Source organism: Cuculus canorus, chromosome 6 (assembly GCF_017976375.1).
Source record: "Cuculus canorus isolate bCucCan1 chromosome 6, bCucCan1.pri, whole genome shotgun sequence".
NCBI lineage: Eukaryota > Metazoa > Chordata > Aves > Cuculiformes > Cuculidae > Cuculus > Cuculus canorus.
The window spans coordinates 39,682,561-39,709,711 of NC_071406.1; the positions used below are offsets into that span (position 1 = coordinate 39,682,561).

Consider the following 27,151-nt stretch of genomic DNA (forward strand, 5'->3'; position numbering starts at 1 on the left):
ATTGTCCTCATCACACCCCTTCCATTGCCAGAAGGTTCTGCCTCGCTCATCCCTTCTTCCTCAACCCCTCACAAGCTGGATCGCAGAAACACCTGTACCCATGTGCATCCCACACCGGGATCCCACATCCCACATCCGGGATCCCACCCCTTTTTCCACACTGAGATTCTACACACACTGGGATCACCCATCCCACACTGGGATTCCCACATCCCTCCCACATACCACACAGGAATTCCACAACCCTCACCAGAATTCCACATCCCACACCAGGATTCCCTCATTCCATACTGGGATCCCTCATTCTACACCAGGATCTCACATTCCACATCAGGAATTTCACATCTCACAATTGGGATCCCACGTTCCGTCCAGGATCCCCACATCCCACACTGGGATCTCAGCATCCGACACCAGTATTCCCATATCCCAGACCAAGATTTCTCATTGCACACCCACATGCCATATCTCAGACCTCTCACCCCACCCCAGGATCCCACATTGGAATCCCACATCTCTCCCACACCCCACATCCCACACCGGGATTCCCTCATCCCAGACCGAGATCTCTCATCCCACACTGGGATTCCCAGTTCCCACACCCAGATCTCTCATCCCATAACGCGATTCCCAGTTCCCATACCAAGACCTCTCATCCCACACTGGCATTCCCAGTCCCCACACCAAGATCTCTCATCCCATAATGCGATTCCCAGTCCCCACACCAAGATCTCTCATCCCACACTGGGTTCCCAGTCCCCACACCAAGATCTCTCATCCCACACTGGAATTCCCAGTCCCCACACCAAGACCTCTCATTCCACACTGGGATTCCCAGTTCCCACACCAAGATCTCTCATCCCACACTGGGATTCCCAGTCCCCACACCAAGATCTCTCATCCCACACTGGGTTCCCAGTCCCCACACCAAGATCTCTCATCCCACACTGGATTCCCAGTCCCCACACCAAGATCTCTCATCCCACACTGGGATTCCCAGTCCCCACACCAAGATCACTCATCCCACACTAGGATTCCCAGTTCCCACACCAAGATCTCTCATTCCACACTGGCATTCCAAGTTCCCACACCAAGATCTCTCATCCCATAACGCGATTCCCACACCGGGATCCCAGAACTGAGGCCTCCCACCCCGTGCTTCCCACATCCCATACAGAGATCTCCCACCCCACACTGGGATTCCCAGTTCCCACACGAAGATCTCTCATTCCACACTGGGATTCCCAGTTCCCACACCAAGATCTCTCATTCCACACTGGGATTCCCAGTTCCCACACCAAGATCTCTCATTCCGCACTGGGATTCCCAGTTCCCACACCAAGATCTCTCATTCCACACTGGGATTCCCAGTTCTCACACCAAGATCTCTCATCCCACACTGGATTCCCAGTCCCCACACCAAGATCTCTCATCCCACACTGGATTCCCAGTTCCCACACCAAGACCTCTCATCCCACACTGGGATTCCCGCATCCCTCCCACATCCCACACCCCACACCAAGATCTCTCATCCCACACTGGGATTCCCAGTTCCCACACCAAGATCTCCCATCCCACACTGGATTCCCAGACCCCACACCAAGATCTCCCATCCCACACTGGATTCCCAGTTCCCACACCCAGATCTCCCATCCCACAACGCGATTCCCACACCGGGATCCCAGAACTGAGGCCTCCCACCCCGTGCTTCCCGCATCCCCTACCGAGATCCCCCCTCCCACACCGGGATTCCCAGTTCCCATACCCGGATCTCCCATCCCACACCGGATTTCCCATCCCCTTCCCGGTGTCCCGTCCCCCCATGTCTCCTCCCCCGCCCCGCCCCCCCTCCCGGGTGCCCAAATGGCGCCGCCGCCGCTGCCCCCCCTCCCCACCCCCCGCCATGGCCGCGCGGCAGCAACTCGGTAATGGGGGGGGGGGGGGGGGCGGTTTCTCTCTTTCTTTCTCTCCCTCTTTCTCCTCCTTTTTCCCGAGGAGTTGGAATAGCGAGGGGGAGCGGGGGGAGAGGGATGGCGCCATGTGCGCTTCCCCGTCCCCAGCGTGGTGGGGATTGAGGGGATTCTATTCAATTATAGAGCTGGTGGTGACGCTCCTGAGACGCCTCAGAGCAACTTCCAGGGATGAAAGGGGCTCCAGGGAAGCTGGGGAGGGGCTCTGGATCGGGGGGTGCAGGGATAGGATGAGGGAGATGGGTTTAAGCTGAAAGAGGGGAGAGTGGGATGAGATTTTAGGAAGAAATTCTTCACTGTGTGGGTGGTGAGGCGCTGGCAGAGCTTTCCCAGAGAAAATGTGGCTGTCCCATCCTTGGAGGATGGAGGGATGGATGGTAATAGCAGGTTGGATGGGGCTTTGAGCAGCCTGACCCACTGGAAGGTGTCCCTGGTGGGTGGAACTGGATGGGCTTTGAGGTCCCTTCCAACCCAAACTAGTCTGAGATTACATTCCGTGTTCTATGGATCAGGCCCTTAAGTAATAAAGCCATCATGGGCACAGTCCTGAGAGAGTTGGGGTTCTTCAGCCTGGAGAAAAGAAGGCTCCAGGGAGACCTTATAGTGACCTCCCAGTACCTGAAGGAGCTGCAAGAAAGCTGGAGAGGGGCTCTTCATCAGGGAGAGCAGGGATAGCACAAGGTGAATGGTTTTAAGCTGAAGGAGGGGAATTGAGATGAGATCTTGGGAAGAAATGTTTTCCTGTGAGGGTGTGGAGGCCCTGGCCCAGGCGGCCCAGAGCAGTGGTGGCTGCCCCATCCCTGGAGGTGTTCAAGGCCAGGTTGGATGAGGCTTTGAGCAGCGTGATCCAGTGGGAGTTGTTCCTGCCGATGACAGTGGTTTTGGAACTGGATGGGCTTTGAGGTCCCTTCCAACCCAAACCATGCTATGACCTTCCTCAGAGGCGGCAGTGAGAGAGTTAGTGTGGCGGTTTAGATTTTCTGCCACAGATGGAATCTGTCAAACAGATCAACAGGGCAGCTCTGTAGTTTGAGTAATGTACAGTACTTGGGCTTCATCCGGCAGGCCTCTTGATCAGGGAGAGCAGGGATAGTACAAGATGAATGGTTTTAAGCTGAAGGAGGGGAATTGAGATGAGATCTTGGGAAGAAATGTTTTCCTGTGAGGGTGGGGAGGCCCTGGCCCGGGTTGCCCAGGGAAGCTGTGACTGCCCCATCCCTGGAGTTGGAACTGGATGTCTTTGAGGTCCCTTCCAACCCAAACCATTCTATGGTTCCCGTTTGTGATTCTACGGATCAGGCCCTCAAGCAACACCACCAGTGTGGGCAGGCTTCTGAGACGTGCCCACATGTTTCTCTCATGTTTTCGTTGTTCACATAGGTGTTCGCTGTATGCTTGGGCTTCCCAGACCAAGCAGGCTGTCTTAGGCTCTCTGGTTTCATTAAAGAAAGAAGAAATAACTGGAAGTTTCTGGATCTTGCAAACAAAAATCTGGGAAGTGCAAACCAAGTGCAGTTGTAAGGCCAAGAAACTTGTCTGTTTTGATTTGTGAATCTCCGCACTTGGGCACTGTCGTGTGTAAGGGAAACCATTCTTTGGTTCTATGATTATTTTTCTGCTCTGCTTCTAAACACAAAATATTTGTGCTCTTCCCACCCATCAGCTTTACTGAGCGTCTCCGACAAGACCAGCCTGGTGGAGTTTGCAAAGAGCCTGAATGCTCTTGGTCTGGGTCTCATCGCCTCTGGAGGAACAGCCAAATCCCTGAGAGATGCTGGCTTGCCCGTCAGGTACAGGCACTCCACCAAAACGCACATTTGGGTCCTGAGGGCGCTGAAATCACTTTCCTGTTTGTGAGCAAAAATGACCGAAAAGGAGTGTGAAAGCAAGTCTTCCCTTCCCCCCAAAAAACACACAGGAGCCCCAGAGCAAACTTCAGAACCTCCGTGCACTGAAGTTGACTGAGTGAGGCCAAAGAGCGTTGCTGTGCAGGTCAAGGGAATTTTAGGGGTGGTGTGTTGTGTTCTCTATCTTGAGCTGGCTTTTTTTCCTGTGAGACAAGCCAGTTGTTTTGAAATTCATAATCTGGCCCTATTACTGCCCTTCACAGCCAGGTGAAAGCTGATCTTTGTCTGCTCATGGGATGGAACTGATTTGTGTCAGGAATATCTTGGAGCTCACTGGAGATAATTTATCACAAACAATTTCCTCAGCGCAATGGCTGGCATTTTCAGACAGAGCCATTAAGTGTTGCGCATTCCCCGTTTGAGAAAGGACATGTATAGTCTCTGACTGGTTTGGCCCATGGTTCTGGGGAAATGTGGTTTAGTTTCTTCCTTACTGTGATAATAAACGAGCTCTGGCCAAATAAATGTTGATTCCAATGCAGTAGTGAAAAATCTGTCAATTATTTGGCAGGAGGAGGTGACTGTAATGCCTTTTTTGCTTCCAGTGAGTGCAGTGATAGGCCAAGGGGATGCATCAGTATGGATATACACCACCTCCAGAGCTCCCTGTCCTCACTGTTATCCAGCATTTGTCCATGTCTTTCTGACTTCTCTGCTTGGCTGTGCTGTCAGTGACACCTGAAACAAAGGGCGGTCACATTTCCCCTTCCCTCTCAAATTTTATTATTCCTTTACTCTCATAGACTTTGAGCAGCCAGATCCAGTGGGTGGTGTCCCTGCCCATGGCAGGGGCTTGGGACCGGACGGGCTTTAAGGTCCCTTCCAACCCAAACCATTCTGTGATTCTAGAAACAGTCACAGAGAACGGTGAAACTTCAGTTAATGTTTGGTGAAGCTGGGAGGAAGAGTGCTGAGGTATCACATCTTCCAAGTGTGGTCTTCCAGTCCCTCTATAAACCGTGTTCACTTAGGATTTGCTTGTCTTGGTTCTTTCAGCGTATCTGAGAAATAATTGTACTGCTCAGTTGAGTATGACCCATGAGCTTTATTAATGGGAAAAGCAGTTGTTGCCCCTTTAGAGTAGGGAGGTTTTGTCGTGGAATTAATACAGTTTTATGTATAGGGTCACTTATTAGAAGGCAGTGTCCTTTCCGTCTTCTGTCAAAGGTCTCTTTTGCCTAAGATCTAGATAAGCACCCTGTGAAGAGTGAGAGACCATTAAACCAACATTCTGGCTGTTTCTACTAATCCTTCTGTACCCAGCAGCATTTTGTTAACTACTTGACAGATGCCAACCATAATAAAACAGTCAGAGCTGCCTTAACGTAGGATGCCTCATCTCAGAAGTACTTCCCAGCCTTCTGTAAGAAGGATGTATCCCTGGTCTGTCACTGAGCGTAGGTTTTTCCTGGCGGTTCAATTATACACCTTCCATATGTTGTGCTCTTACTGTGATACAAGATATTTAGAGGAATTGTGCATGTGTTTTCCCTCTATGTTCCTCCTGTCACTGACAGAAAGGCCATGATCCTTTAACAGATGGATCAGAAGAAAGCTAAGTTTAATTCCCCAGCCCCTTGCTGCCTTCAAAACTCTTTAGAGTTTTAAATCTCCTTCGGGTAAAACCAACATTGCCAGTAGATCTAAATCACTGCCCTGATGGGAATAGTAAATATTCAGCCTACAGACTGAGTCACTGTGGCTCACCTGTAATAATGCTATGTTTTCTTATTGAGCAGAGATGTTTCGGACCTTACGGGGTTCCCCGAGATGTTGGGTGGACGGGTGAAGACCCTTCATCCTGCAGTCCACGCTGGTATGTTTCTGCTAAAATATTTTCAGTCTCAGCGGTGAGGGTGGGAAGAGGTTGAGAGAGGCCTTTTTTAAGGGTTGTGTGGAAGAACAGAGTGGTGAAGTTCAGACTCAACATTAGGAAGAAATGTTTTCATTGAGGGTGGTGCAACACCGGCTCAGGTTGCCTGAAGAGGTGGTAGATGCCCCATCCCAGAAATATTCAAAGTCATGTTGGATGGTGCTCTGAGCAACCTGATGTGGTTGAAGATGTCCCTGCTTACTGCAGGGAGGTTGGACTGAATGAACTTCATGGTCCCTTCCAGCCCAAACCATTCTAATTCTGTTCTGTTCTGAAAAGGACAGGGTGGAGAAGGAGCCACAGTAGCTGAATTCTTTCCTTTGTTGCTGTGCTGGCATCAATGCAGTTACCAGAGCTTTTCCTCCCCAGGGCTGCAAGTAACATGTCTCTTTAATGTAAATGCACGTTCCTTGCAGAAGCCATTTCAACCCTGTTCAGGCAGAGAGCTCCACCGAGTTTAACCTGTGGCTGCATCTGATATGCAGCATGAGGGATGTGATAGTATAGTCTTAAGTGGGTGATTTCTGCATGTCTTGTCTTCCCTAGCTCCTCTCCAGCAAGGAAGATTGCTGATAATCGGTCAATCTACACATTAACCCATCTGCTTTTTCATCTCCTGTTGCTGTGCTGGAGATCCCTCAAGCTGAACCTGTTGCTTGTCATACCTGCAGGCCGAAGGCGATCTCTTTTGATGGCCTTGGACCCAGGGTTGTGCTGCTGCGTACTCTGGGTTTCTCGGAGGCCCTAGACCCGTGGCAGCCACCTGCGCTGCTCAGCTCAAGGCACGGCCACTCTTGCTTCCCTTGTTTTGTAGGCTTTGAGTGTTGTTGGTTGGTGATCGGCAGGTGCCCTTTTTCTCTCCATGACCTCTAATGATAGTTTTTGTATTTTAAGGGTAGCAACAGAATGCTTATGAAGTACATTTTGAAGTGTTGATGTTCAACACTTGAAATGCTCTACGATTTAGTGCTGAGGAAAGAAAACCTGTTCATATGGAATCTGAACAGCCAAAGAGTCAGTAAAATGAAACAAAGGTACAGGAGTAGGGGCTGAGGACCGTTGTCTGGACTAGAATCGAGAAGTTCGTGCTAAAAAGTCTCTGAGGAAAAGCACAGTTTGAAAGATGATGTTGAATTAAACAAATGTTTATTGATCTATTTTTTTTTTAATGCCAATGTCCTTTCTTTTGTAACTAGGCATCTTGGCTCGCAACATTCCAGAAGATAATGCTGATATGAACAAACAGGATTTCAGCCTTGTAAGGTAAATGTTGGGGGACATGATGCAATTCACCAGTAATCAAAAATGAACCTTGGAGACCATTCAGCACCAGTGAATGGGAGCAGGAGGGACTGTAACAGCTGCAGTCTCCTTCCTTCTCCTGATTGGGTGATACCATGTTTGTTACAGTAAAATCTTTCCTATCACCTGTGATAAGAGCAAACTAAACCAAGGCAATTACTTTGCGGCTTCTGGTTTTCTTGAGATTTGGGCACTTTACATTTAGTCCACACTGGGCCATATTACACTTCTTGCAAAGTTGAATTCAGCACTTGTGCTGCTTGAGGGCACATCATAGAATCATAGAATGACCTGAGTTGGAAGGGACCCACAAGGATCATTGAATCCAAGCCCTGTCCCTGCACAGGACAACCCCAACATTCTCACCGTGGGGCTGAGGGCGTTGGCCACGTGCCTCTGGAAATATTGTCAGGCTTGGTACTGTGACTGCTTCCCTGGGAGCTGTTCCAGGGCTCCACCACCCTCTGGGGGAAGAACTTTTTCCTCATGTCCAACCTAATCCTCCCCTGGCATCTTCCTGCCATTCCCTCTGGTCCTGTCATTGGTGACCAGAGAGAAGAGCTCAGCACCTGCTCCTCCTCCTCCCCATGTGAGGAAGCTGCAGACCACAATGAGGTCTCCCCTCAGTCTTCTCCAGGCTGAACAGACCCAGTGACTTCAGCTGCTTCTCGTACGGCTGCCTCTTTAAACCCTTCACCAACTTTGTGGCCTCCTCTGGACACTCTCCAGTAGCTTGAGATCCTTTTTATTCTGTGGTCCCCAAAACTGCACCCAGTACTCAAGGTGGGGCCATGCCAGTGTGGAGCAGAGTGGGACAGTACTGTCCCCTCCACTTGGTGCTGGGTGCCTGATCAGATGACAATTCCCGATTTTGAAATACTTGCTTAGTAAATATACCCTTTGATATTTGCATAATGTTTACCAAGTAAATAATAAACATTAAAAGCGGGTCAGGAACACGCATCATTTGTACAGGCAGAAAACACACAGATAACGGACAGAACTTGCTTTCTGAGAACCATCATGGGAGCAAGTGAGCTGCAGCCAGAAATGGAAATAGCGCAGGTTGTACAGTAACATAAATCATAGAACCATTTGGTTGGAAAAGACCTTTGAGATCGAGTCCAACCGTACCTGTTCACTACTAAGCCACATCCCTGAGCACCTCATCTTCCTGCCTTTTAAACCCCTCCAGGAATGGGGACTCCACCACCTCCCTGAGCAGCCTCTGCCAATGCCAAAGATATTTTTGGGGTTTGGTTAGAATGTATTTACTCGCTACACTCAGGCAGGGCATTTTAGGAGTGTGTTTAATTGGTTTTAATATCTAACTAGCCATTGGGCTACCCAGTTCTATGTTGTGGGTAACTCTTGGTTCTGAATTGAATGGTTGAATTGGAACATAGCAAGTTGGATGTACAGCCAGGATGGAGGTGTAGTTTGGCTGAGGTGATTGGGCCAGAATGCATGTTAGCTGTTAAAATCACTTTTAAAAACTGATGTGCTTGGGGAGGGATCGATTTCCAGGCTGAACTAGAAAACCTGAAACTTAAAACTACAGTAATCCTCACAGATGGCTCAGCAGCGGTGGCTGTTCAGAATATGCTGCATATCAAAACAGGCTCTGCTGAATTGCAGGGAGAGTAACTTGGCTTTACATCAGGGTCTTGGAGTGTACTTGCCTCTGGAATAGTAACTGGATTTGGGTTGTCTGACCTAAAGCAGAAGGACCTGATCCTCAGCAGGAGGTTCTTTGCGTAGTTGCTTAAAATTTACTTATGCAGGTCAAGGTGGGAATCCTTGGTATTGATTATCTTGATTTACACAGATAAAAGCATTAGCAGTTTTAAAGTCCACAGATTCCTGGTTTGCAACAGGTCGGGGGCATGAGTGGGTTTAGGAGGAGGGGTTATGAGAGGCAGAACAGAGAATAAAAGACATTGTAGGGAAGGACCTGCGGGTGCTGGTTGACAGAAGCTGAACATGAGCCGGCGGTGGCCCAAGTGGCCAAGGAGGCCAATGGCATCCTGGCTTGTACAGACACAATGTGGCCAGCAGGAGCAGGGCAGGGATTGTGCCCCCGCACTCAGGAGTGGTGAGACCGTAGCTTGAATCCTGGCTTCAGTTTTGGGCTCCTCAATGCAAGGAGGACATTGAGGGGCTGGAGTGCATCTAGAAAAGGGGAATGGAGCTGAGGAAGGGGCTGGAGAGCAAGGGTTATGAGGAGTGGCTGAGGGAACTGGGATTGTCTAGCCTGGAGAAAAGGAGGCTGAGGGGAGACCTCATCACTCTCTACAAATGCCTAAAAGGAGGTCTTCTTCACTCCTGCTTCACTCCTGCTCTTCACTCAAGTGACAAGTGATAGGATGAGAAGGAATGGCCTCAAGTTGCACCAGGGCAGGTTCAGATTGGATATCAGGAAAAACTTCTTCACTAAAAGGGTTGTCAGGCACTGGCAGAGGCTGCCCGGGGAGGTGGTGGAGTCCCCATCCTTGGAGATGTTTAAAAGATGGGTAGATGATGTTCTTGGGGATCTGGTTTAGTAGTGGACAGGTACGGTTGGACTCAGTTATGTCAAAGGTCTTTTCCAAGTAAGTGATTCTATGATTTCATGAATTTAGAGACAGGAGGTTCTGAAAACCATGCTGGAAGCTGATCATTTAAATGATTTAAATGATTTAAATTCACTGTGTGAATTCATAGCAAAGTGTGGAAACAAAAGAGTATTAAAACTTGGACACAAGAGTATACATCACAGCAATTTGCTGCCAATACTAGGTGTGTGCTGGAGTTTGATACCTTCCTATGTTCAGATCAAGAGAATAAACTAATTCTCTATGATCAAAAACATTGTTTGTGAAGGCTAAAAGAAGCACTTCAATTCACTGCAGTTCATATACATGGGAGTTATTCCTTCATGCTTCCTGGAATACAGACTGCAGGTTCTGCCAGATCAGGTCAAGAACATAGTACCAGCGAGGTCCAGCCTTACCTTGAGAAGGGAAAGTCAATCCTTTCGTCTGCTTTCCTGCACCACAGAGGCCTTACGAGATCCAGGCTGTGTGCTCAAGTTTCACGTGCTGTTGGTATTTTTAAGGTCCAGAAGGTGACATGTAGGTCATTTTCTGTTCTTGGGAGATGGTAGAAAATTAGCCTGTGGATCCTTTGTTCGCCGCAGACCTTGTTCTGGGTGCCTACTCTGTTATGAAAGCTGGGGGTGCCAAGAATTGGCTTTGAAGACCTTTCGAGTCGTGCACCGAGATTACTCAACGTTGAAACAGAGGCCTGTGTATTTAAAGGAACTTCTTTTGACTTATTTATATAAATTGTGGTTTACCCACTGTTGCACTGTTCAGTGCACATAGTTTGGTTAAATTCCGTAACGCAGGTGCTGTTTCACCGTTGTGCCCTTGCTTGGCCTCTGTCTGGACACCACTGACTCCTCAGTCTTTTAAAGAAAGAAGCCTTATCTACAGGATTTTGTGTTATTTCCTGATCTGAGAGACAAGACCCTGGAAATTCTGGTCATACCCAGTGCATTCCAAGCCCAATTTGGTCTTTTTATTTCTCATGGAGTAACCCTGCTTTTGCCCTCCATTCTCAGAGTCGTAGTATGTAATCTCTACCCCTTTGTGAAGACTGTATCTTCTCCAGATGTCACTGTACAAGAGGCAGTGGAAAAGATCGATATTGGTAAGTTAAAAGGAGAGCAAATCTGTTCTCCAGGCAGACTTGATGCTTCTGGTCTCTGAGTGGTCTCAGGTCTTGTCTTTCCTATTTGGTGGCCTTGTGCATCCTTAAAAGAAGTCCACTAAAGAGTGCGGGAGCTGCAGCGTTGTTAGGAAACCTCATTACTTTTAAGCAGAACCGCAATTCAAATGGCAAATCGCTGTTGTAACAGGCCGGCAAGCTGTGCTGCATAGCTGGGCAAGTCGTGTGCTGCCCGAAGGACGGAGCCTGATATGTTGGAGAAGGCTGTGACGGGAAAGGGCAGATGGAGCATGCTGCCTCCTGAAACATGGGGAGCAGCCAAAACCCCTTCTGCTGCCTCTGGCAGTGTAGTAAAAATAAAATCCATCGGCTTTGGAGAAAAGAAGCTGAACTGCTGGAAGTGTTCTGGAGATGGCTGACAACTTCACTGCAGGAAGCCTTTGCAGGGAATGGGATTGGTCTGCATATGTGGGAGAGTAGTTACGACCTGAGTTTGGAAGCATGGATGCCTGTATCATCAGCAGTTTTGCTCTTCCTGCTGCTTATTAACCCCTGAAGGCTTGCTGTTCCCTCGCTGTAGCGTCTCTGCTTGGCAGCTTGCGAACAGCACAGGCACAGATTTGTGCTGTGAGGTTGGGTTGGGATTGAATTTTCTCGCAGTAGTTTAGTCCAAATGATGCCCAGCAGAGCTCTCTATTAAATGTTTTATGGAGTAATACTCTCTCTGCACGTAGCAGTGCCAGCCTCTACTTTTCCTTTGCAGCAGCCTAGTATCTTGTGTGATTTGAAGTGTTGTAATAGCCGTGCAGTCAGATTTAAAGAGAGAGCGTGACATTTTATCTTACGCAGAGGACCTGGGCAGAATTCATTAATATTTGCAGGGAGATTTGGGAACCTCAGCTGTTTGGAAGTAAATCTTCCTACAGACCCTTCCCCAGCCCAGTGTGGCAGAGGGTGGTGCTTAAGTGATACACGGATAAGACAGCTGTCTTCTACAGGATGTGGGTGCACTGCTGGCAGGTGTTCTTGCCCCAGCTGCTTGTTGCAGCCCATGACCTGCTTCCGGCCCCTGCAGCTCTGCCTGTATCTGCCAAGGCCAATCCATGTGCTGCTTCACCAGTAGATTGAGTCAAACTCAGCAGCCGTGTGCATTTTGAAGAGCGGTCTTGCAGCCCTCTCTTGCTGGAGAGAGGGGGGTCATGTTCCTTTGGCACAAATGATTGGTGCACATTCCTTCCTGGCCTCAGATGTGGCTCTTGATGGTGTTGTGTCTGGAAGGAGGGTGCTTCATGCCTTCATCCTTCCCTTGCAGGAGGAGTTGCCTTGCTGCGAGCTGCTGCCAAGAACCACGCTCGTGTGACAGTTGTGTGTGACCCCGCAGACTACTCTGCTGTAGCTAAGGAGATGTCAACATCAAGGGACAAAGATACCTCTGTGGAAACTAGACGCCACCTTGCACTGAAGGTTGGTCGAGTCTGCTTGCAGTAAAAGGCTCATCTAGCCTTATTTTGCTTTTCATTCATTCACTTCTTTAAACGCTAAATCCTTTGTTAGCTGATGTTTGCAAGCTGACCGGTGTTCCCTGTTCTGTCCCCAGGCTTTCACCCACACTGCTCAGTACGATGCAGCCATCTCCGACTACTTCAGGAAAGAGTACAGCAAGGGGGTGTCCCAGCTGCCCCTGAGGTATGGTATGAATCCTCACCAGAGTCCTGCGCAGCTCTACACGATGAGACACAAGCTTCCCCTGACAGGTGAGGCCTCAGCAATGATTCTAGGCCATGCTGGCCAAAAGGGAGCTCGGGTAGATAGGAAAGGAGATAGATGGGATGTCTGCTGGTTGTCTTAAGAACTGAAATATCACCTTGTGTGGCCAGCAGTGCCTTAACAACTGCTTTGTTACCGAGTGGCACTAGCTTTGCAGTTAAAAGGTTGAGCTGTGTGAGGCGGGAGAGTTTGCTGATGCCCACGGGATGTGGGCATCATTGTAGCCCCATGTTCTCTGTTGGTGTAAGGTGTGTGTCCATGCTGAAGATGCTTTGGGCAGATTGATGTGGTGCACCTTCTGCTTGACATCAGATCCAGATTTTGCAAAGGAAAACCTTGTTATCCTTTAAAGATGCTTTGCTCCCTCCCATTTTCCTTATTTAGCATCTTTCCAATCTTCTTGTGTCACCATTTACTCTGTCTAGAAACAGAGCTGTCCTTCTTTATGTCTGAATGGGTTTTATTCTGTTTTCGTTTCTTTGTTGATTTTGAGCAGAGGTTAATAAGCTCGGTTTTGTAGAATGCTGCTTCTGCTGGTGGTGGCAGAGGGAAGGAAGGGATGCTGGTCTCACTCGCAAGAGTCTGGGACAGGTTTGGTGTCCGTCTCGCATTTTCCAGGCTGTGCCACTCAGCACAGCATTGCTGCAGTGAGGGAAAGCCCTGTTCTGGAGAGAAAGAAAGTCTATCTGTTCTTGTTCTTGGATCGCTTTAATGTCGATGAAAACCAGCTCTGCCTTGTGCGTGGACATTGTCCTGTTGAAAAGACAATAAAGCTTTGTGTTGCAGCATTTCCTTATTTCAGTTCTGGGATCTCATAGGAAGTTTTGCTGTGCTTGCACTGGAAGTTGACCTGCTTGCAAGTCTGCCTCCCAGTGTGTCGGCAGAACAATGCTGTGTTCACTTGTTCTGGCCGTGGACTATTGTCAAAATGATCTTTTCCTCCTGTCTCCTGAAATTCCCACAGTCCTGCCCTGTCTGCATGAGCGGTTCTTCCTGCAGGGCCAGGGAGAACGGTTTTGAGAGCAGACTTTGAGTGGCCTTTCTCTTACTATAGGTTTCTGCTGAAGGGACCAGATGAAGCATTTTGCTAAAAGCTTGCCCTAAACTTCATGGCTGTGAGTGGTTCTGTTGACATCAGTTGGAGACAACATGTCCTTAAAGTTTGGCTAAAGACGTTGAATCAGAGCCATGGTTTCTGCATGAAATTTCTGTACTAGATTTGTAAAGAAATTCACCTGCTGGGGAGCAAGGGTCGTGCTTTTTCTGTTCTTCCCTGACAGCACTGCCTGTGCACCTTGGTCACGCTCAAGCTCTGCTAGGCTCCCTCAGAAAGAGATGGCTCTTGTTCCAAATGGCTGCTGGTTGAGGAACTCGGCATAGGAGAGAATGTTCTTTATTTGTTCTTTCACAAGAGAGGAGGCACATGAGGACAGTGTGTGTCATGCTCCAAGGTTATATCAAGAGCTTCTGGTAGGGAAGAGAACTGTATGTGCATCTCCTGGCTCCCAAGGCTGTGCTTTCCTCAAGTCACCGAAGCTTTTTGGGGCACTCAACCAGCTGCTGAGGAGCCAGGGTCATTTAACAAGAACAATTTCATAGAATTAGAGTGGTTTGGGTTGGAGGGGACCTTAAACATCAACCAATTCCAACCCCCCTGCCATGGGCAGAGACACTTTGTAGAGATTTCAGTTCTTGATGGGATAAATCTCTTTGGTTGCGCTCCAGACGCTGAAGAGAGACGTGTGCCCACTTTAATGTGTCTGTTTGTGTGCTCTGTTTGCAGTGGTGAACGGCTCTCCAGGGTTCATCAACCTGTGCGATGCTCTCAATGCCTGGCAGCTGGTGAAGGAGCTCAAGCAAGCATTAGGCATTCCTGCTGCAGCCTCTTTCAAACACGTCAGCCCCGCAGGTAGGGTGGCTCCTCGTGTCCATGCTTTTCTCTCAGAGCAGACTGACCCCTGGGGGGCCCTGGCGGCGGTGTCCCTGTGTCCCTGTCCTGGCCATCTGGGATGGTTCCAGTGGCAGGAACTAGCAAGAGACTCTGGTTTGAGTGCCCTGGCTTCTGTTTCCCACTAGGTGCTGCTGTTGGAGTGCCTCTCAGCGAAGAGGAGGCGCAAGTCTGCATGGTGCATGACTTCCACAAGACCTTAACACCCTTGGCGTCTGCTTATGCGCGAAGCAGAGGTGAGAAGCCCGGGAAGAAACCAGCATGTCCAAAGAGCTGAGCTTAAATCTCAGCACCTGAGCAGCACGCTTAGTGCTTGGCAGGCTTTTCCATTTGCAGTCTTCTTCTCTGCAGAGTTTTCCTCCATAATGATCTGACTGCCTATCAAAAATTACTCTCCAAGTGAGCAGACTTTGCATCTTGTTTTAAAGAGGCTACAACCATGTTGAATTCTCTTTCTTGATGCATATAGGAGACCTGTAGAGAGTAATTTAGATGTGTGCATATATACACACATATATAAAACTTGAGGGCTATGGCTAAACAAATAGCTGTGCTGGTAGCACACTTGGACTTCCTCTGCATATGGGGTGCTCAGGCATCATAGAATCACAGAATTGATTTGGATTGGAAGGGACCTCAAAGCGCATCCAGTTCCAAGCCCCTGCCATAGGAAGGGACACCTCCCACTGGATAAGGCTGCTCAAAGGCCCATCCAACCTGGCCCTGAACCCCTCCTGGGATGGGGCAGCCACAACTTCCCTGGGCAACCTGGACCAGGGTCTCCCCACCCTCAGTGGAAGACATTTCTTACTAAGATCTCATCTCAAATTCTCCTCTTTCAGCTTAAAGCTGTTCTCCCTCATCCTATCCCTGCACTCCCTGATACTTAACTTGAGTAGAAATGTTATTGCCTGGTTCTTGGTGGGTTTATTTTAATGCTTTTGCACTTCAGAGCTCTCAAAAAACCAATAAAAATAAGTAAATAAAAATGGCCTCTTCTGCTTAGCTGAGATGCTTTGCTAATTCTGTCATTTTTCCATGGCATTCCTAGAAAATCTGCACAGATTCTAGAGAACAAAGCAAACTTGACAAGGATCACATTGGCTTGCGTTCATTTTTCACTATTTCAGGGACCACCTTTGAACATTGCCCTCAGAAAAGCATTGCGTGATTGGTAGAAAAACAAACCTTTGGAATGGCAGGGACAGAAGAATTGACTTTACAAAGTAGTAGAGCATCGGTGATGGTAGCTGAATGCCATTAATTAATTGTTCAGCTTAGCTCTGCCATTAAACATAGAGAGTATTTAATGTTAGAAAAACAGCTCTTAAATTGCTGTTAGCTGCATTTCTGGATGTGGTTTCTTGCAGGAAAAGCCAGGTGGGAGCGTAGGTGTCTAAAAGCTTGCTTCTTTTCTCAACTGTCTCCCATCTAAACTCATTCTGTGTGATCCTTGTCCTTCTGCCACCATGGCAGAGCCGCTTCCAGGGGCAGAGGTTGTCATTGCAGAGTTAGAGCTTTGACCTGTGCAGGGAAGAAGGAAGACTGTCTGAGCTATGGGAATATTTAAAGTGTTTGAGGTAGGATTTTTTTCATCCCTGTTACTGTTAAATGGCCTACTTTTCCTCGGCTATGGGAATAAATTCTTAGTTCTCGTGGAAGCTGGATTGTAGGAACAAAGTCTTGTTTTGTATTATGGTGTAGTTTGATAAGTCACTAAAAAGATGATTTTGCAGGTGCTGACAGGATGTCGTCTTTTGGTGACTTCATTGCGCTGTCTGATATCTGCGATGTGGCTACAGCCAAGATTATTTCCAGAGAGGTTGGTTTAAACAGCAGCAAATCATTTGAGTGTAAAAAGGAGAATCGTGCCAGGGGGAAATCACGTCGTAACAGCCATTCTGTTTGGATTGGACCTGTTTTACTGAAGGCTGTTTATGGGACCATTTAGGTAATTCAGGATCCGGAGTGCAGAATTTACTGTTATCTCTTGATGTTTTTTTTCCTCCTACCAGTTAAAACCTGGCTGTGTGGGAGAGCACGGGAAATAGCAGTGCTTGAAATGCTGCTTCCGAGAGATGATTGCAAACCTCTGCCTCCGAGTAGGCCTCTGGAAATGAACCCTGATTACGCTGTCACAAATATCTGGTTGAAAGGCTGTAATCGGAGCAATAGAGGATGGGAGAGACGATAGCCTCTTGCCCGAGGCTGGAATAGAGGTGTAGGTTGCCACCTCCCAGTTGATAAAAGCTACGCGTGGGCTCAGCCACTTTCCAGGCTCTGCTCTTAACTTTGCTGGATCCGGCCTTAACTCCATAGCTGACTGCGCTGCACGAGTCGCGGGTTTAAATACAGGGTTAAATAGCCAGGAGTTAATACTTTGCCAAGCGCATCCCTCTTCTTATGAGTTGCTTACAGGTTTTTTTAAGAGGGGGAAGGTGTGATGCAAACTGCTCTTTTGTACATTGGAGGCTTCTTTCATGGAATTATGGAATGGTTTGGGTTGGAAGGAACCTCAAAGCCCATCCAGTTCCAACGCCCCTGCCATGGGCAGGGACACCTCCCACTGGACCAGGGGCTCAGAGCGCCATCCAACCTGGCCTTGAACACCTCCAGGGATGGGGCAGCCACATCTCTGGGCAACCTGGGCCAGGGCCTTGCCACCCTCATTGTGAAGAATTTCTTCCTAAAGTCTAATCTAAATCTTTCCCCTTCCAATTTAAACATTCCCCCTTGTCCTGTCACTCCAGACCCTTGTTAAAAGTCCCTCCCCAGCTTTCTTGTAGGCCCCAACAGGTGAAAGAGCACATTTGACTGGTTTGTGAGGATAATGTTTGATATACTGTTACTTAGAAACCAATGCAAAACAAAACTAAACCACCTATTGCTTAGAAAACAACTCAAAACTAAACCAAACCACCCACACTGTAGGATAAGAATGTAAAAGATGTGTATCGCCTCCTGGCACTGATGAATGGTAACAATTCATCTCAACTTCAGTGCTTTAAACAGCCTTCTTGTCAACATTTGTGTCTCATCAGTAGTGTCACTGCTGAAACTTTAAGCTGTGTTTATTGTTAGTGTTGAGAAGCAGACATGTGGAGATGTCCTGCACGAGCTGTTTCCCCCTGGAGGAGGCTATGGCTTGTTAGTTACATTCTGTTTGAAGTGATGGCAAGATGTTTTTCACTAACTCCTGCCAAAGGCTCACAGTGCTTTGCTGTTTCCAGGACTGAAACCGATATTATAACTGTGCCTTTGGTGTTGTACGGTACAGGCAGACCCCAAAAGTCATGCCTTCAGACCCCTTCTGGAAGCAGCAGGTAGAGCTCACAGTATTAGCTCTTCTCTTTTTTCATATGGAAGCTGAAATCCGCCTGTGTTGCAGGTGTCTGATGGTGTGGTAGCGCCTGGCTATGAGGAAGAAGCTCTCAAAATCCTTGCCAAGAAGAAGAATGGTGGTTACTGTGTCCTCCAGGTTTGTAATCCTGCTCCACTCTGACCCTCTGCTGCTCTCCATACTTACTTTTCACATGTTAGTATCCAAACAGCTTGAGGGGGCTGTTCCAAACCCTTGTGCAGTGCGTGGAAGCATTTCCTTAGGGTCTTTAGGAATTCCCATACGAGCTGGAATTCCACCAGCAGTGTGGTCATGTTTAGCCTATAGTCCTAGAACAGATTATGTTTATAATGCCCTTCTTGGCTTCCAAAGTGATGTGGATTTAAAGTAATTGAATCTATGAACCAGCAAGAATACTTCAAAGAAACAGAATTTCTTGGCTGTCTTTCCACTCTTTGACAGCTTTCCTCTTGCTTTTGCTGAATTGCTTTCCTCCTCGAGTTCTTTTTATCTAAGATGTAGGGCCTCAGTGATGATGTGAGCCTTGGCAGTGAGAACCATACTAAACCGTGTCCCAAAGTGCCATGTCTACACGCTGTTTGAAGCCCTCCAGGGATGGTGACTCCACCACTGCCCTGGGCAGCCTCTGCCAGTGCTTCACCACTCTTTCAGTAAAGAAATTTTTCCCAATATCCAAGCGCAACTTTTGGCTATTTCCTCTCATCCTGTCACTTGTTACTTGGGAGAAGAGACCAACGCTCACCTCGCTACAACCTCCTTTCAGGAAGCTGCAGAGATGGATGAGGCCTCCCCTCAGCCTCCTTTTCTCCAGACTGAACAACCTCAGTTCCCTCAGCAGCTCCTTGTAACCCCTGTTCTCCAGCTTCTTCCCAAGCTCCGTTCCCTTCCTCTGGACACACTCCAGTGCCTCAATATCCTTCTTGTATTGAGGGTCCCAAAACTCAGCCGAGGATTTGAGGTGTGGCCTCACCAGTGCTGAGTACGGGGGGGACGATCCCTTCCCTTCTTTTGCTGCTACACCATGGCTGATGCAGGCCAGGATGCCGTTGGCCACCTTGACTATCTGGGTCACTGCGGGCTCATGTTCAGCTGCTGTCAAGTAGAGGAAAGCCTTGTCTGGGCACGTGGTGTTCGTAGGGCAGCCTTTAGTGCAGTCGGGTGAAATTCAGGCAGAGTTTGGACCTGGGATGATGCACCTTTACATACTGATGCTTGTCAAGGAATATCAATATAGAGTGTTCAAGTCAATATCAGGTTGCGTTACCAGTACCTGCAGTGGTTCAGAATCATCATGTTTTGGTGAGCATAATGGATTATGTCAGGCTGTCAGAGCAGCCAAATGGGTCTTGTTTCTGCCTGACTCCAAGAGACAAACAACCAGAGAATTTCACTATAACTTTACGAAAAGAAAACCCAAGGCTCAGCCAAGGCTGCAGTTATAGAGTCGCTACCAGGGGAGCTGTAGAAGATGGCTCAGGAGCTTCAGGCAGGAAGGAGTGAAATAACAGGCAATCTTGGCAGCCGATTGCTTCCTGAATTCAATTAGCTTCACAAGGATGAGGTCGTACTGGTTAAGCCTGTATCTTCAGGGCCTGTCTGAAGAGGATGCGAAGGAAAGTAGATCTGAACAAATATCAATGGGTTATGGAAACCATGTGAGGTGTGTGCACGCTCCTATTCAGAGCTGGTAGCCTTAATCCAGTTTACTTTATGTGTCAATAACCTGAACCAGGGGTACCAAAGTTCTAAATAAGCTGACCTAAATGCAGTTTAACAGTTTCATTTAACTTTCCCCCGTACACTGGTGTAAGTTAACTGTCCTGCATGTGTGATTGGAGATAATCGCGTTCACTGCTTTCTTTAATGTCAGAGGGCTGGGGGGATTTGTACCTTGAGGCATGCATGAAGCCAAGCAAAATACTTCTGCCTTCCTGTGGAAGACTGGAAGGCTCTGCGTGTATGGATATTTTCCTCTTCCTGTGTAAGACTTTGTAGGTCTTTGTGGCTCACAACATGCGTATTTGTATGTGAGCATCTATAACTCATTCCTCTCTTCCCCCTGTAAGTGTCCCTCTGCGCTGTTGGGATTGTGCTGCTGTAGTTAATGCTAATCAGTTCTGATGATTTGATGTTGCCATCTATAAACAGCTCACTTTTGGATTCTTTAGATCATGTGTTTTAACCTAAGCTGTTACTGGATGTTGGCTTTGAAGAGCTCTAAGGGTATTTTATTGGCCTGTTCTTTGCTTTTAGATGGATCCTCGTTACGAGCCTGAAGACACTGAGATTCGAACCCTCTACGGGCTGCATCTCGTGCAGAAGAGGAACAACGCTGTCATTGACCGCTCGCTGTTCAAGAACATTGTGACAAAGAATAAAAACGTAAGTGTCGAAAGAGAAATGAGCTTAAAGATTGAGCTGGTGTGCTTTCCTCGAGGAAATCACTATTTTAAGTGGACTTAAAATATAAGGAAATTTAACTGGCTTTCAATAAAATAATGCAGCAAACTTTCTAGACCGAATATACTTGGGTAAATCAGTGTAGTTTGCCTTTGTTTTGATTCCTTGCATAAATAAGAGGAGCTGGACCTTGCCCTTTATCTCTGATTACCAAAATATTTGTATTTCTTATAAATAAGAAGCCACCCTGTGTATGTTCTTCTGGTGAGACAGCCATGCGCGAAGGATCTGTTGCGATCTCACTCTGACTCACTGTTTATTTCTCCCGTCTGCATACAGCATGCTGTATAAACTCTGGCCTTGCCATCATTTAGGGTTCACATCATCAGGGAGTTATCAGTTACTCCTTTGTCTCTGATCTTGTTCACGTTAAGAAACAGATGTTAATGAGCACGTGATTAGTCGTGGGCTCAGAAGCAAGTTCAGACATTGAGGTAGTAAATGTAAAACCCATTTCAATAAATTAGTAATGGAACAGACTTAAAATAATAGTTAATGTGGATTTTAGGAGCTATTATCATCATGTGCACACATCCTTAGCTTTTTGCCTTTGAGCACATTTGATGACCATGAACAAATAGTGACGATTTTAAAGGCTTAGGGCCAGTGATTGAGCTCTCTTGACTTGGTAAGATTGCGTCTTATTCTTACAAGCTACAAAATTAGCTGCCAAGCTGATCATTTACAGTTTTAATCTAACCAAAATTAGCTGGTAATTGAACAAACCAAGCTATTTCTGGTTACCTCGCTTTCCCTCTCTATGTTACAGTACTTGTATAGGCTCTGGGAGTTGCAGGTCACTAGCCACGTGGCTAGTCATGGTTTTTCAGATGGGCCATTGACAATGGTGTACTTTTTCAGCTGCCGGAGTCTGCTGTCCGAGACCTGATTGTTGCCAGCATCGCTGTTAAATACACCCAGTCCAATTCGGTTTGCTACGCCAAGGACGGGCAGGTAAGGGCCGCGCTTTCACAACCAGGCTGGTCAGAGAGGGCTTCAGTCAGGCTCGAGTGTTAAAACCATTTGGCTACCAGGAGGCTGTTAGGTACAGACACGCTGCCCTGGGCACTGCCGTGCAGAACAGTGGCAAAATCCTTGTTTCTGAAGAGGCTGCTTCAAAGCCTTGGTGTAATTCTTCTGTGGCAGTGACAGGGCTGGCTCTTGGAATTGTAGGGCTTGAAAAGTTCTTATATGCTTCTGCAAGTCTGGCCTGGAGTCATTTCTCTCATACTATTCCATCCCTTTATATCTTTTTTTTGAGGGCTTGTACGTACGTTGCAGTCTGTACAGAGCCTTAGGAAGTGCCAGTCATTTTCACAGCTAGATTGTGACTGTCCGAGTGGTTCTTAAGTTTTATTTTCATTTTTTTTTTAATATAAGAAAGATGGGATGCATTTTCTTTTTTTTTTTTCCCCTTTGAGGCATTAAAAATGAGAGACAACAGAAGATTTTTTTTAAAGCTTGTGATGGACGTTGAGGTTTATCAAATGTGTAGCTCAAATATAGAGCTGTGGGAATGGGTCCAGAGGAGGCTACAAAGATGATCTGAGGGCTGGAGGCCCTCTGCTGTGAGGACAGGCTGAGGGAGTTGGGGTTGTTCAGCCTGGAGAAGAGAAGGCTGCAGGGAGACCTTAGAGCAGCTTCAGGGGCTCCAGGAAAGCTTGGGAGGGGCTTTTTACAAAGGTCTGGAGTGACAGGACGAGGAGGAATGGCTTTAAATTGGAAGGGGAAAGTTTTAAATTAGACATTAGGAAGAAATTTTTTCCCTGTGAGGGTGGGGAGGTCCTGGCCCAGGTTGTCCAGGGAAGACGTGGCTGCCCCATCCCTGGACGTGTTCAAGGCCAGGCTGGATGGGGCTTGGAGCAACCTGATCCAGTGGGAGGTGTCCCTGCCCATGGCAGGGGTGGGACTGGATTGGTTTTAAGGTCCCTTCCAACCCAACCATTCTCTGCTTCTATGATTTGTTCGTCGGGGGCAGTCGCCAGCAGCATGTCTTTTGGTTCTGGTAAGACGTGAAGTCACTGAGTCTTGGTGAATGAGAAGACAAGTGATTCATTCCTTTGAGGGCAACCCCTGACTTACAGCTTTACCATCTGTTTCGGTCTGAGCTGGAAACTCTGAGGGGTTAGCCAGAACCGTCAGCCTCAGCACAGCGTCCCAGGAGCCGCTCCGCAGCAATCGGTCTGGTGGAGGGGTTCAGCTGTGGCTTCACAGGAGGAGGAACTTACGGGAGAGAGGCTTGTTTTCCGTTAGATCTCTGGTTTGAAATAGCAGGAGCTCTCCTGGGAAAGCGAGACCCACAGCTCTGAAAGCCGTGGAGGAGAGTCCCCAGCCCGAGTCTGTCAGTTGTGGCTAGGCCTGGCTTCAAGTGCCTGACATGGCAGAGACAATGCTGAGGGACAGAAGAGAGTCTGGAGCCCAGGAGACCTTTGCTCAGTCCCTGGCCTTTTCCAGTTGTGCCTGCAGGGGATAATGAAGCAGGGGTGTTTCTGCCAGCGTCCAGTAGCCGAGATGTCCCAAGCCATGTTCAATTTCCAGCAGCGTCAGCCTGTCAGAGATGCTTTTGTCTCCACCCCAGCCCAGACTTTTTTGCTTTGCACATTCAACTGTGACAAACGAGTCTCAGAAGCTACCTGCCCACCAGGCTCTGAGGAGCATCTGCACATCTTGGAGGACTTGAAAAAGTGACAGAGCTTGAATGTGTTTCATGAGAGCCCAAAGGAAGGGGCCTAATAGAAGTGAACGCCGTATTTTCATAGCAGCTTCCTTGAGGAAAAAAAGTCAACTTTGGGGTTTTGTTCCTGGAAACACAAGGTCTGTTTGGGGTCAGGCATTAATTGCTGTTAAATGAGGTTGGTAGCAGCTGTTTTAAAAATCCTGGCCATTTAAAATATGGCAAAGTAGGAAATGAGTTGGTAGCTCTAGGGCCTTGATAGTTCATGCAATGGAATGGTCCTACTGGCCAACCTTCCCGACTGAGCAGTGGATTTACTTTCCTGCCAGCCTTGGCAGACAGACTGCCCTGTAACCCAGCATGTGTCACAGCTGGTCTCTTCCAGCTGTGCGTGCCTGGCCCACCAGGAGAGCTGGTGGTGTTTGGGTGGCCTGGGCATAGACTTCAATCATGGAATGGTTTGGATTGGAAAGGATCTTAAAACCCATCTAGTTCCAACCCCCTGCCATGGGCAGGGCCACCTCCCACTGGACCAGGCTGCTCAAAGCCTCACCAACCCCAAAGCACCCTTTCCAGGAACAGGCAGGCAGCCTCCCACCTCTTTTGTTTCTACAACCAAAGGGATTGTGTTTTGCCTTAAACAAAAGCCATGGTTGTGTCACTCTCCTGAGGCTGAGGTTGGACTCCGATGGCTGGGGCTGTGTTATTTAGGAGGATGGGAGAATGTGGTGCCCTCAGCTCAGCAGAGCAGTAGCAGTCAGCAGAATGGTCCCTGTAACCAGTTTACAGGACTGGGAATGCAGGTTTTCCAAAGCATTTCTTGCTAATTGGTGAGAAGCAGCGGATTTGTGGAAGGCGTTTCCTAACTGCTTGGCTGGAACGCAGCTCTGATTGCAGTCTCAATGCAACAAGAAGTGATTGTGCTTTGTGTCTGTATGCTTCAGGTCATAGGTATCGGAGCCGGCCAGCAGTCCCGGATCCACTGCACGCGTCTGGCTGGAGACAAGGCGAACAACTGGTGGCTCCGGCACCACCCACGCATCCTCTCCATGAAGTTCAAAGCTGGCGTGAAGAGAGCAGAGATCTCTAATGCCATCGATCAGTATGTCACCGGGACCATTGGGGAGGTAAGAGTTAGGCTGAGAGATTGCCCTGGCAAGTGCAGCCTCTGCGAAACAGCTGGAACTGCTGCTTGAAATACCAGCTATGCGCACTGGGACCTGGCAAGGCTTCCCAGTGCCTGGGCCTGCTCTCCTCTACTGCAGTGTTTCTTCCAGCCCCAGAAGCACCAAGCCCTTCCTTATCTCCCTTCAGAGCTCAGCAGGGTTTCCTCTGGCACAAAATGAAGCTCTTGCTGTTTCCACCTTTGGCTGGTACTGAGCAGCTTTGGTGCTGGCTCCGTGCCGAGACCTTCCTGGGTTTGTCAAGGCTTCAGGCAAGAAGGGGGCTCGGTTGCTTATGGCTTTTGGAACTGGTCGGGTTGTGATCCTTGTTAGGGAAATGGATGTCGGCCACCTCTAACTCTGCCGGAGTCACTGAGTTCTCTCTGGGCTGGGAAGGTGTAGATGCCACGATTTGGGGGTGTTGTCTGTGGCTGGAAGTGTCCGTAGGAGTTCTTGGAGAAGCCAGGCCCCCGTGCCGCTTGTCAGAGCCAGAGGCGCTGGGTGCCTCTGCAGGATTTGCTCTCCAGGTGGTACTTAAGAGCCTGGCCTGAGCCGTGTGCCTGGGTGCCAGCAAGTGATGATCCCAAGGAGTGGCAAGGGCCCAGGGTGGCACCTTCCCCAAGGGCATCCCATGGCAGAGAGTCCTTATTTGCCCCTCTGATCCTGCAGCCATTGCTCCAAGCACTGGGACCTGCCCTCATCATTCCCTCCAGCAATAAGGAAAGGTCAAAGCTACAGCTGATGTTGGCAGCTCTCACTGCCCTGTCCCTTCCCTTCCCCAGTGGTGCTGTTTGCTTGCGTGGCACTGGGGGTTCTCAGAATCCCTCTGACTTCCTTGTTACAAACAACAGTGAGATGAGAAAATACTGTGTCCTTTTTAAGTATGGAAAGCCAGGAGCTGGACTGGGGACCTGTGAATCATCTCTGAGAGCAGTTGCTTGTTTGAGGGGGTAAGAACTGGAGCAGTTGCTCTTTCAGAAGGTGAATCGTAAACCAACCTCCTGTTTAGCACGTGCGAAATCATCTATCGGATCCTGTTGGTGTGTGCGGGCGTTTCCACAGAGCAGCGTGTTGAGCATCTTGGAATTAAAGGGGGGGCAGAAGGAATCCCTCAAGCCCTGGGGTGAGGAGGGGGAAAGAAAGGAGCCAAAAGGATGCAAAAAGAGCTGATGGTGCTAATGTGCTCCCACCACCACTTGAGATTTTAAAAATCCCTGGTATGGAGCTCCCAGTAGCAGAGTGGTGGGAGCAGAAGGCGGAGCTGAGCTGGGTGTGGGAGGGATGCCATCACTGCTCATCCTCGTGTCGTGCTTTGGGGCTGAGACATCTCTTTTTGCCCATGCAGGACGAAGACTTGTGGAAATGGCAGGCGATGTTTGAAGAGGTGCCTGCGCAATTAACGGAAGCGGATAAGAAGCAGTGGATTGCCAAGCTGACCGCTGTCTCCCTCAGCTCTGATGCCTTCTTCCCTTTTAGGGACAACGTCGACAGAGCTAAACGGGTAAGGTCACGGCAGGGCCGAAATGTCAGGGTGACTCCAAGGAAATGTCTGCACAGCCTGGGCTTTTCATTTAGATTTTGAATGGGCTGCTGAGGAACATCACTGCATCCTGGGAAAGGTGTTCCTTCTGGCTACGTGGATATAATTATCCAGCCATTGCTCAGTTTGTTGATTTGGGATGAGTAGCAGATGAAGGTTTATTAAAATGCTTCAGAATGTCAAGACAAGGCCTGTTCCTTCCAAAGGAACCATTTTACTCTTATTCCTGAGCTATGGAGAGAACAGACTGCTCCCATGAGGGACTGTGGGATGCGGGTGAAGGACTGGCGCTGCCAGCTCCTTTATTTTTCCATTATTATCGTGTTTGGTTTTCCATCCTCTAATCCTTCCACTGATTTGTCTTTGTGCAGAGCGGAGTACAGTTCATCGCTGCCCCATCCGGCTCAGCTGCTGACGAGGTGGTGATCGAAGCATGCAATGAGCTGGGGATCACTCTTATTCACACCAACCTCCGGCTTTTCCATCACTGAGTTTGCCGTGGGAGGTTGTGTTTCCTCTTTGGTCAGAGGCTCACCAGCAGCAGGGGCTGGAATTTTGGGAAGCAGCTGCAGCCTGTGCTTTGCAAGCATTTGAGAGCTGTGAGTGAGATCTGTCCCTGTGTTAACAGAGAATGAAGGCGCAAGAAGCTGCCCTCCAGCGTAGAAAATAAGTCGCTTTGGCAAATAAACATACGGTTCTTGGCTGTGTGGAGTCTGTGGTCGTGTCATAGAGTCATAGAATGATTTGGGTCGGAAGGGACCTCAAAGATCATCCCAATACTCTTGTCCTCAGGGAAAAGGTCTGTTTTTTAGGCAGATGTTACGATCCAGGCTTGCCCAGTTCAGAACGCCCATGGAAAGGGGTGTACGCATGGCTTTACACCCAGCTTCTTAATGAACTGATAATCATCTGTGCTGTAAACTGAGCTGAGCTGCCTTGTGTGTGTTTGGAGCCAGCAGGTGGTTTTCTCCAGGCGCTTCTAATCCATTATCCCTGTCCTCTATAAGGAGAAGTGAGGGGATTGGTTGTGCAAGGCAATCAGGGGCTCCCTGCTCCGAATCCTGCCTGAGACACATGCTAGGGCTGAGTGGCAGTATTGGATCGTGTTCCCCAAGGTGAGAACCTTGCTCTTGTGAGCCTGGCATGCTTGTTCTGAAACGAGGGAGTTCCGTTTGGAGCTCCCAGGCAGGCATCTGGGAAGCGCCTTGCCAGAAGCCACTTCCTTTCTCCCTTGTGTGCAGTTTGCGTTAAGCAGATCTGAACTCTGATTAGAAAACCAAAGGGAAGATCTGGAGCACAGCGAGACGAACAAAGGAACAGCCCCAGCACGTTTTTGCTGGCAATGGTGGGGACCATTTCAAAGGGACTTTTTTTTGCTTCCGTTTTATAAAATATGTTTGGTTTTTGGCAAGGAATGGCCCGCAGTTTTGCAATAAAGACTTCTGTCACGGCTCCGATCGCAGCTGGTGCAGAAC

The 27,151-nt window shown here is 48.5% G+C and overlaps 1 protein-coding gene across 1 annotated transcript; it reads left to right on the forward strand.

Annotated features, from left to right (window-relative positions):
* Positions 1 to 1,856: 1,856 nt before the first annotated feature.
* On the forward strand, positions 1,857 to 26,390 carry ATIC (5-aminoimidazole-4-carboxamide ribonucleotide formyltransferase/IMP cyclohydrolase). The gene is made up of 16 exons (XM_054070258.1): positions 1,857 to 1,925; positions 3,634 to 3,760; positions 5,617 to 5,693; positions 6,947 to 7,013; positions 10,657 to 10,745; positions 12,076 to 12,227; positions 12,361 to 12,517; positions 14,314 to 14,439; positions 14,607 to 14,714; positions 16,215 to 16,300; positions 17,867 to 17,956; positions 20,093 to 20,221; positions 21,161 to 21,253; positions 23,918 to 24,100; positions 25,482 to 25,637; positions 26,048 to 26,390. The coding sequence occupies exons 1-16, from the start codon at positions 1,904 to 1,906 to the stop codon at positions 26,165 to 26,167; spliced, it is 1,782 nt and encodes a 593-aa protein (XP_053926233.1). The 5' UTR covers positions 1,857 to 1,903; the 3' UTR covers positions 26,168 to 26,390.
* Positions 26,391 to 27,151: the final 761 nt, after the last annotated feature.